Genomic DNA, 11,724 nt, shown 5'->3' on the forward strand with positions numbered 1-11,724 from the left:
ACAGTTTAGCTTACTCTCTTGCTAAGGAAAGTCAGTCCTGATGTGTAGAATAATTTCACCTCAATCCACTCCATAGATTTTGAAAGTTTGTGAGTTTTTTTGGATCAGAATCTTTCGCCAAAAAATTTATAAATAATGATTACTTTATAATGAGGTTTAATAAAGTATAGATTATTTTTTTATTTTTTTTTTAAATGTAAGATTTTAATAAAGAAATTTACCTTCAATGATGCTGATTATGCAGTTAGCTTCAATTATTGATCTCCCATGATCTACTTAAAAGTGGGTTTTAAATAAGAGTATTAAATATAAGCATTTCCTGCATACCATGGGAAGTGAGAGGTGCTGAAGTGGGGCACAAAGTTTTGTCATCCCCACTGGCATGGGCTGTGGTCCGTGGGCTCTCTTCATTCGTTTATCTTCAATTCTGAATTTATCTGGTCCAGGGCCTCCGACAAACCGTATGGGTAAAATAGTCAATCCGTATAAAAAAAATGGATACGTAGGCTCTCTGAACTCCGAACTCCGAAAGGACCGAAACCATTGGCAAAACCGCCCACGGGTTTGCCACTATATGGAAACTTATCATCACAACCTGAGTCTCTCTCTTACTCTGTCACTCACTCTTCCTATTTAAGGTTTCCGCGTCTACCTTATCCTCTCAAGCTGAATTCAATCTCCTTATTCACTGTTTCACAATCCATAATTTCTCAATAGAAGCAGTAAAAGTAGCAAAGAATTGAAAATGAGTTCTACGAGCAGAGCTTGGATCGTGGCTGCAAGCGTTGGGGCTGTCGAAGCATTGAAGGATCAAGGGTTCTGTAGATGGAATTACGCCATTAGATCTCTCCATCAATACGCCAAGAACAATTGCGGATCTCTTTCTCAAGCCAAAAGACTTCCCTCTTCCTCTTCTTCAATTGAGATGGCTAAGAAGGTGGTTCGATCCGATGAGAAGTTGAAGCAATCGGAAGAATCTCTGAGAAAAGTTATGTACTTGAGCTGTTGGGGTCCCAATTGAGAGCTCCAAATCTCTCTCCTCTTCACGATTTGTGCCACTCCAGAGCTGTATTACTTCTATTTTCGCCCAATCTGTAAATACTTATTGAGATCATTAATTGATTCTAGAGAACTAAGTGAAAAGATCATACATCATTCCTATATCATTTGTTTCTTTCTAATTTCTGGTTGATTGCATTTCTATTTATTCCGTAGATGGGATTATAACCTAGATCGCTGTAGTTTTATTAATTTGGTACTACTTCACTTACGACCCTTGAAATAGACCTTGGATCTAAATTACCTGAGCTCTTTATCCTTACGGAGATAAAGGTCAAGTAAAAAAATGATAGTCAGTCACCGAAGCTTCAAACTGATCAGGGGTTGAAGATGAATGACTGATTGGAAGCGGTTCTTGCAAAGTTTGAGCCTTTGAGAAGAAATAATGCTTGAAAAGGTAGAACTGATGTGAAGAGAGAAGGTTTATTTTGTTTGCTTCATGAACCTGAAGTTCAATACTTATTCCAAACAGGAAAAAAAAGAAAGAGAAGGAAGCTATACGGCAGAACAAACACCACCAAACACTAAGAAAATGAGCTGATTAAAGATTATTCACTACATGATAGAAAAATACTCAAACTTGAAGCAAGAATTCTCTCTTTAAAATTTAAAATTCAAAATCCAAAATTCTGAAACTTTACTTGTTTATATAACAAAACAATTATTTAAAGGTTAATTTACAAAGCCACCCTTGGAGAATGTCAATATTATAGGTTAACACCCCTTCTTTTTTTATCAAATTAGACTCAGAGACCCCTCTCCTTAGTCATTGTTATAAATATACCTTATTTGCTGATGTCAGCTACTAATTTTTTTTTTTAAATATCAAAATATCTTTACTAAATATGAAGTACCTAAAATACCCATCTAATAACTCCTCATCCCCATCCTATCTTAACCTTCAACACTAATCTTCCTTCATTTCATCAATTTGAGATTTATTTAGGTAACAGAGCCTATATATATATATATATATATATAGAGAGAGAGAGAGAGAGAGAGAGAGAGAGAGAGAGAGAGAGAGAGAGAGAGAGAGGAACAAAATCCTTCTCTCCTTTTCCATCCCTATGCTCACAATGAAAATTCAACAATATTTACCATTCTACAGTGGAAATTTTTACTAGGCCAAGCATGTCGATCTGTACAACCTATTCTTGTTCTCTATTGCCCTCATTCCAGATCCCATCCCTCTAGAGGCATCCAAGAAGGGATTACCCATGAATTGGTCCGTTGGATTCAGCGGTGAGAATGGAATGAACACATTTGCTGTGAACATTTTATAGAACGGAGTGCAAACCAGCCAATTTGTGAATGAATGGAAAGTAGAGAAAGCCAAATCTGTTACAGAGCGGCAGAGCACATGGACTGACGACGAAGGTGACGATGGGAAAGGTCTCTCTCTCTCTCTCTCTCTCTCTCTCTTCACAACATGTACGCATAGAATAACCGGAGATGGTGGCGTTAATATTAGAGCCAACTAACAAACTCTCAGTGGTTCATCAAACCCCATGAATCGCACGCTCATCAACTTTTTGTTTGTTTTGGATTTCCAGGATTTGTCTATTGGCTCTCTTCCTCTGCTATTCTTCGTTTCTTCTTCCCTTTTCCTCTTCATCAACTTTTGAATTTTGAAATCCATTTGGTAAAAATTACAGAGACGAAGAGAGGCTAGTCTAGTCTCTAGTTTCTCTATATTCTCCAATTCCCTTCTAATCTCTTCTACAGCAGGAATAGTGTGAACTCTAGCCCACCGTCAGAGCTGCTGCTGCATCTGTTATCTCTGGACTACCCTATTCATCATTGCTCTAATCCTGCTCGTAGCCATCGCCGGCGCCGTCATATGGGTCCTCTACTGCCCTCACCATCGTTGAAGTCGGATCTGACGATGGCAGGAAGTCCAAAGGCAATGAACATGTTTTAGTCAAAAGGGTACAACAATCGTTTCAATTTCTTTCTTAACAGCGACTGACGGCATGGAATCTGAGTCTAATTTGGTGAAAGAGATGGGGTGTTCCTATAATACTGGCATTCTCTAGGGGGTGGCACTGTAAATTATCCTTATTTTTAATATATACTCCTTCAAGTCTTTTTCTTTTTTTTTGGTTAAAATACTCCTTCAAGTCAAGTTGCATCAAACCATGGGTGCTTCGTCTGTGCTACCATCACATAACTTAGAAAAATAAAAAAATAAAGGTGAGTGGTAGCAGTGCTTAAGTGATGAGAAATTAACAGCTCTCCAATCAATATGAACCATTGATCTATTTTCCAGAAATCCTAACCTTCCATACCATCTGCAAAGGGGAGATGAGTTCAACCTTCTTCTTCGTCTTCTGCTCTACCCTCTCCCGAAGCTTCACTGGGTCTGCTTTCCCATCACTGTCAGCTTGTTACTGGTGAAATCATACTTCACCTATTCAACACCTTCACCCACCACCACCACCAACACCAACACAAGAGACAAAGTCAGACCGTTGGCTAACATGCGCCACTGGTTTTCCCATCATATTCATGTTGAGGATGAAACCTCTTGAATAGAACGAAAAATATCAAAACAAAAATTGAAGAGAAAACATAGAACAAATCGAATGACGCAACAGCAGAATTTGATAGAAAATCACAACAAATCAACGATTCAGATTTTGAGTTCCATGGAAAATCTGACAGAAACAGGAAAGATCTACTAAATTACGAAAACCAATTTATTGAAGAAACAGAGGCTCTGTATTTTTTGAATGGCTTTTCTCCAATGGAGAAAGCAAATGGATTATTGTTAATATATATAGACATTCTATTACAAAGGGATTACAATGGAGGTTGTGCAATTGAAGACTAAAGGTAAAGAATAAGGACAAGAAATATTGTTATAATAGAATGATTCAATATCTTTTATTCTGGAAGGATCTTGAGTCCGTTGAGGTAAAGCATGGGTGAGTTGGAGGTGCTGGTGTCCCTTGAGCTACTTAGCAGTGAATTGTACATTTCCTTTACTCCCACTCAAAATGAGCATGGGGTGTGAAGACAGGCTCAGTTTGATGCATAAGCTGGTGAAGGAAGCGCGTGGGAGGGGTTTTGTAAATATATCAGCAAGCTGCTTAGAAGAAGGAATAAACCTGGTGACAAGTAATCCAAGGGCTACCTTTTCATGCACAAAATGGTAGTCCAAATCTATGTGCTTGGTTCAAGCATGAAAAACTGGGTTAACAGTAAGATGAAGAGCACTGATATTGTCACAAAATAGAGCTGGAGGTTGCTGTTGTGGTATTCCAATGTCACGGAGAAGGAAACACAGCCAAGTGAGCTCAGCTGTAGCAGATGCCATGGCCCAGTATTCTGCCTCGGCACTAGAGCGCGCCACTATCGCTTAATTCTTGACGCTCTATGAGATACAATTAGCCCCCAAGAATGTGCAAACACCCAAGGTGGAACGACGGGTAAGAGGACAACCAGCCCAATCGGAATCGGAGAAGGCACATAGTTGAGAGTGGAATGCCTGAGAATTCGTAGCCCATGACCAAGAGTGCCACTAATGTGGTGCAAAATTCGTTTGACCATCCAAAAATGCGCATTAGTAGGACTATGCATGTGTTGGCAGGCAGAGTTGACAAAATATGAAAGGTCAGGTCTGGTGAATATCAAGAGAAGGTGGTCATTGTCATATAGAGCCTGAGGAGGTTTAACAGCCAGAGGAGTAGAAAGGGGCTTAAGGCTAGGCTTGTGGGAACGGTGTAAGAGATCCTACGCATATTTTGTTTGGGAGAGGAAAAGACCATGTGGAGTGTGAGCGACTTCTATGTCGAAGAAGAAGTGGAGCTGGCCCAAATCAATCATGGAGAAAACAATGCCCAATTGTGACACCAACTGATTAAGTAAATCAGAACCACTCCTGGTAAGAACAATATCATCCACATAGAGGAGAAGGATGAGAGTATGCCCATAATGATGACAGACAAAGAGGGATGAGTCAGAGGTGCTACATATAAAGCCAAAATCTAACAAAATGGTGCTGAATCTGTCAAACTAGGCACGGGGTGCCTGGTTGAGACCATAAAGGGCTCTATTGAGTTTGCACACAAAATGAGGGTGATAAGCATCAACGAACCAGGGGCTGGGCCGTGTAAATCAGAGTGGTAAGATGCCCATGAAGAAAGGCATTTTTAACGTCGAACTGTCGGAGCTGCCATTGTTTGACAGTGACGATGGTAAGCACAAGTCGAATGGACCCAGGCTTAATGACGGGACTATATGTTTCCAAGAAATCAATACTTGGTTGTTGGTTGAACCCTTTGGCAACGAGGAAAGCTTTGAGCCTATCGAGAGAACCATCGGCAAGGAGCTTGGTCTTAAAAACCAACCGACAACCCACAATGTTTTGAGTTGGTGATAGAGGAACCAAATCCCAAGTAGCATTCTGATGAAGAGCATGTATTTCATTGTCCATGGCGGACTTCCAGCCACTGTGACGGAGGGCAGATTTTATAGATTTGGGCTCGGTGGGAATGGTGGAGGAGAGAAGGGCGTATTTGGGGTTAGGCTTAGAAATACTATGCTTGCTGCGAGTGACAATACATTGGGAAGGTTCAATATAATCTGCTGAAGAGTAATGGACAATGGATGGTGAAAGTGAGAGAGACATTGATGAAGTGGAAGATTAGGTAGCGGGTAATGAGGGTAAAAGGACGGGCTCAGAGAAAATGGGTTTAATTGGTGTTGTCGGTGGAGGACCACAAGTGCGCTCGGTGGGATGCAATGTGGATATAGGCTCGTTGACACTTGGATCAAGAATAATAATAGCGGAGTCAATGCTGCCTGATGAGGTGATGGCCATTGGGAGTGGTCCATTATCAATGTGAGTTGGGTTTTGATGAGGTCCAGGTGCTACTGGGCCCAAGTCTGGAGTGGGAACTATGTGAGTTGTTGAGCAATGAGATTGATTTTTTGGGCTTGGTGCAATTGAGCTGGCTGATTCAGTAGGTTGTAGCCATTCTGTGAAGGTGCTAAGTTCACCTGAAATGAGAGGGGCAGAAGTATTAGTAATTCCAAATCTGTGCAACGGAAATAGAGATTCATTGAAGACGACGTGGCGTGAGATGTACACGTGGCCAGTAGGGTAGTGAAGACATCTATATCCTTTATGATGATCACTATATCTCAAGAAGATGCATGGAAGCGACCATGGTTCCAATTTATTTGTGGTGCTATTCCGAATATACGAGAAATATTGAAAACCAAAAGCTTGAAGCATGGAGTAGTCTGGAGTTTTATTAAACAAAACATACAAAGGAGAGTCCATCTTGAGGATCATAGAAGGCAGTCGACTGATCAACAATATCGCAGTGGCAAAAGCCTCAACCTAGAAACGTCGAGGAACGGAAGCATGAAACATCATTGCTAACCCCAATTTCACAATGTGGCGATGTTTCCGTTCAGCCACACTATTTTGCTCCGGTGTACCAAGGCATGAGAGATGATGTATGATTCCATGTTGATTTAGATAGGCCAAAAATTTCTGGTCACTAAACTCTCCACCCCCATCTGATTGGAAGATTTTGATTTTCTGATTTAGTTGCCCCTCAACCATTGTATGAAAAATTACAAACTGTTGAAGAAAATCTTATTTCCTCTTAATGGGATAAAACCAACTGAATCTATTGTAATCATCCACAAATAGAATGTAATATCTATATTTTTGAACTAAAGTGGTTGGAGCAAGCCCCCACAAGTCACAATGTATCCTATGTAGTGGTTCTTTGCTCTGAGTAAAAGATGATACAAAGGGTAATTTAGAGCTTTTACTCATTTGACAACTAGAACAGAAATTCAACTTCTTATTTGAAACTGAAATAGCTCCTTTAGAGACCAAAAACTCAATAACATGTCCTTGTGGATGGCCCAATCTATGGTGCCAAGTGTCTGCACTTGTAGTCCGAAACCGATTAGAAAAGTTTGCTGTGAAATGAGAACTATCAAGCGCATAAAGACCATCAGCTTGTTTAATCCCTGATGCCAGAACTTTCTTGGTCCGTTGATCCTTGATCACAAAACCAGCTTTGTTAAATTTAACCAAGCAAGGATAATCAGCAGTTAATTTTGAAACTAACATCAAACTTTTCTTAATTGAAGGAACAACTAGAACATTTTTCAAAGGAAGAGAAGACGATCCATTACCAATTTGTCCTTCACCACTATGAGTGATAGGCAGTAATTTTCCATTTCCAACCATCACTTTGACACTACCAGTGTAAGGAATTAAACTGGAAAGGTTACCTGTGGTGTTGGCAATGTGGGCATTGGCACCAGTGTCTGGGAACCATTTAGCATTCTGAGTGTCTGAGAGAAGCATAGCAACTAAAGCTTAAGGAATTTCCTCAGATTGGAAACTGTGATTGAAGCGTTCCCAGCACTGAAAGGCTCCATGACCCGGTTTCCCACAAATTTGACAGGTAATAGTGCGGCCACTATTACGATTTTGATTCTAGTTACGTGAAGCTCCCCTAGACTTAGAATCACGCCCAACATTTTGGTATGTTGATGCTGGGTTTCTCTATTGGTTGTCTGAGTGAAACGACGACCTCTGGAAGAGAAGTGTCCTCCATCACTGCGCTATTGAGAACAACGGTTGCTACTCGTCTGAGCACTATAAAAGGCCATACGGAGATTACTAGTCTCTTGTGTAGGTTGATTGCTTTTGTTGCGTAGCTCATGGCTTTGCAAGAGAGGAATTAGTCCATGAGTGGTTTACTATTTTCTCGTTTGAGAAACTGGAGCTGAGAGAGCAGTTCGAACTCTCGCGCCTCTGATGTTTGTGAAAAGGCTGCAACAAGAACATGCCAAAGATCATAAGAGGTCTTCATTCCGACCGCATGTCCGAGTACCTCCTCCGATAAGGTCGCTGTGATCCAAGCCTTGACAAGTCTGTCAGTACGAACCCATGACATATAGTCTGGATTCATGGCTTTCTCTCCTCCTTTAGAAACGATCTCTTAAGTTGGTATGACAGTTTCGCCAGTGACAAAGCCATGGAGATCCTGACTTTCAAGGAGTGACATAATTTGGGTTTCCCAGAGAAGGAAGTTGGTAGGGGTGAGCTTGATGGAGATAAAGGTAGTGACATTCAAGTTTGAAGGGCATGGGAAGCTGCTCATGGTGACTGCGTGAGATTCCCCTTGGAAGGCTTTGATACCATGAAGAAACAGAGACTATATTTTCTGAATGGCTTTTCTCCAATGGAGAAAGCAAATGGATTATTGTTAATATATACAGACATTCTGTTACAAAGGGATTACAATGAAGGTTGTGCAATTGAAGACAAAAGGTAAAGAATAAGGATAAGAAATATTGTTACAACAAAATGATTCAATATCTTTTATTCTTGAAGGATCTTGAGTCCGTTGAGTTAAAGCATGGCTGAGCTAGAGGTGCTGGTGTCCCTTGAATTGACTCAACAGTGAATTGTACATTTCCTTTATTTACCCTATACCATCTGTAATGGTGCGGAAGCATCTCCTTCTTCTTCGCAGACATGGGTTGCCAGCTTCAAGGTGGAGAGGAGAGGGTAGGATGGTGTTGGGTATGAAGAGGTGCCAAAGGGAGAGAGATCACCAGCTGTAGAATAGATTTAGGCATTTACAAAAGATCAATGGCTGAAAATGATGTAGCTTTTATATATTCTCAGCGCTCGAGCACTGTGACTTTTTACCCAAAAAATTAAATTTCATTCACATCACCAACAAATGGATCAAGAATTCAAAAAAAAAAAAAAAAAAAACAAAAAAACAAAAAACAAATACATAATAAAGGGTTTCGGCTGAGGATCATTTTTCCAAAAGAGAAGCCCTAGAAACCCAAGTGTCATCTGCGAAGATGGATGAAAAATCATTTATTGCATGTAATAGATAAAGGGCTTTCATTAATGGGATAGAAAATTACATACGAATGTTTTCAATCGCTACATCCTTATACTTGATAGTCACTAAACCTTTCATCCAATCAGAAACTAGCATTTACAGAAGCTGTAACCCTTCAAACTAATCTATAGGCTATTGAACCATTAAGATAACTCTTCTTGTGGTGACATTCATTACCATGATTTTTGTTTCAACCAAAATTCACAAGTTATAAACATATATCAATTACTTGGGACCCCAACAGATTAAATGCACCAGCGTCTCTGCCTTCTCTTTTTCTCTTCTCCTCTTCATCTCATTGCTGTAATTCCTCAGTATCTCTTGTTGGCTCACTCCTTCGGAGAAGCGCCTAATTTGGTTGGACTTGGTGGATTCTGTTAAATTGCTTCTCTGCATTGCCTTGAAGCCTGACTTGAATCTGCAAATCCAAGTATTGTGTAATGTACCGAGCAAAAGATGCCACATAGACATGCGGCGATCTCTCTCGGGTAGTTATCTTATTATTAGTCCTAAGTAATTGTAGGTTTTAATTATCATGTAGTGTTTTAGTGGATGTAGGAAGTTATTTTAATTAATACAGTAATAGTAGTGTTGTGGCAATGTGGTCATCATGAGAGGGAAAGTTATGTAATCATGGATAAGAAGGGAAGTTATGTAACCATGGATATATGCTATAAATTAGTAGAAGTCTAATAGAAAAAGGACTTTTGAACCAAACCAAACTCTATGAGTTAAAGTAGGCTTGCTTATCCAAGCCAGACGCCAGGCTTCGTCCGTAAAGCCACCCATTTTTTATACTCAATAATAAAGTCGTAACCCATTAGCTTAAAAGCCAACGTTGCTAGGCAGGAGTAGTTATCTTCTGATGCCATAAATATTTCAAACTCTTTTGGTCAGTTCTAACCACAATTGGAGCCCTATTAAATAAGAATACCACTTCTGAACAGCCAATATGAGAGGTAAGATCTCCTTTTTATAGGTAGACAGCAGTAAGTTGTTACCTTGGAGGGCTCTACTAAAATAAGCTATTGGCCTCTCTTACAGTAATATTGCACCAACTCCGGTCCCACAGGCATCACACTCCACTACAAAATCGATGGAAAAATTAGGTAGTACGAGTATTGGTGCTTGAGTCATGGCCGTCTTCAACTTCTCAGCTGTTGCGCTCCACATAAATTGATTCTTTTTTAGTAATTGAGTAAGCGGACAGGCTACTTTACTATAATTCTTGATGAACTTGCAGTAATAGCCCGTTAATCCCAAAAAACCCCTTATTGCCTTCACGATTTTGGGTCTTAGCCACGTCAGCAAAGCAGTTATTTTCTCAGGGTCCACCGTTACTCCTTCTCCTGAAATTATGTATCCAAGATAATGGACTATCTTCTAGCCGAATTCACACTTCCCTTTCTTGACAAATAAATGGTTTGAGCGTAGAACCTTTAAAGTAAGCTCCAAGTGCATCATATGGTCTTCCCAAGTCCTACTGTAAATAAGGATATCATAAAAAAAAAAAAAAAAAAAAAAAACCAAAATAAACTTACGTAGGTACTCTTGGAACACTGAATTCATAAGAGATTGAAAGGTTGAAGGAGCATTAGTAAAGCCAAATGGCATTACTAAAACTTCATAGTGGCCATAATGGGTACGGAAAGCTGTCTTCTCCATATCTTCATCTACGACCCTTACTTGATGGTATCCTGACCACAGATCTGATTTGGTGTAGAACTGGGATCCATGGAGCTCATCAAGTAATTCATCAATCAACGGTATAGGAAACCGATCCTTGATCGTCAATTTATTTAGTGCTATGTAATCCACACACATGTGCCACGATCCATCATGCTTTTTCACCAGGATGACAAGAGAGGAATAAGGGCTATTTCTTGGCCGTATGATTCCTATGTTGAGCATCTCGTCCACCAATTTTTAATCTCCCTTTTTTGGAAATGAGGATACCGATATGCCTTAAGACAGATAGGTTGACTTCCTATCTTTAAGGGAATTTAGTGATCCTGCAGTCTATGTGGTGGCAACCCTGTGGGTTCCTCAAATACGTCTCCAATTTGGTGAACAAGTCGCTAAAGTTCATGAGATGTGGGCCCCTCCATCACTGATGACGTGGAAGCGGTTAAAGAGTAGAGGTGCAATATGACACCTTGTTTACTCTTCGTGGTCGCATGATTGGGATCTTCCACCGCCTGGTCTGCCTTAGCCGTAACCCCCTTTAAGACAATCTCTTTATTTTCAATTGAAAATTTCATTGAAAGATTTGCAAAAGATGCCACATAGGCATGCGGCGATCTCTCTCGGTTAGTTATCTTATTATTAGTCCTAAGTAATTGTAGATTTTAATTATCATATAGTGTTTTAGTGGAGGTAGGAAGTTATTTTAATTAATACAGTAATAGTAGTGTCGTGGCAATGTGGTCATCATGGGAAAGGAAGTTATGTAATCATGCATGAGAATGGAAGTTATGCAACCATGGATGTATGCTATAAATTAATAGAAAAATAATCAAACCAAATTCTATGAGTTAAGGTAGGCTTCCTTATTCAAGCCAGACACCAGGCTTGTTCTGTAAAACCACCCGTTTTTCCATAATTTCTCTCCTCATCTTTATTTTACCTCCAATTTCATCATCTTTATTATTTTCTTTTAATTTATATTCTCCCGCTCTTCCACACACGTAAGATATTCCACTCATCCTTGTCCCTCCACTTTCGTTATACCAATTATTAGAGATTTCTTTGAAACGGGAGA

General features: G+C 39.9%; 1 protein-coding gene across 1 annotated transcript; it reads left to right on the forward strand.

The window, feature by feature from the left end:
• Positions 1-597: 597 nt before the first annotated feature.
• Positions 598-1,163, forward strand: LOC122094259. Its single transcript, XM_042665008.1, has one exon. It carries the CDS (start codon positions 746-748, stop codon positions 1,019-1,021), a length of 276 nt encoding a protein of 91 aa, XP_042520942.1. The 5' UTR covers positions 598-745; the 3' UTR covers positions 1,022-1,163.
• Positions 1,164-11,724: the final 10,561 nt, after the last annotated feature.

Source organism: Macadamia integrifolia, chromosome 11 (genome assembly GCF_013358625.1).
Source record: "Macadamia integrifolia cultivar HAES 741 chromosome 11, SCU_Mint_v3, whole genome shotgun sequence".
Lineage (NCBI taxonomy): Eukaryota > Viridiplantae > Streptophyta > Magnoliopsida > Proteales > Proteaceae > Macadamia > Macadamia integrifolia.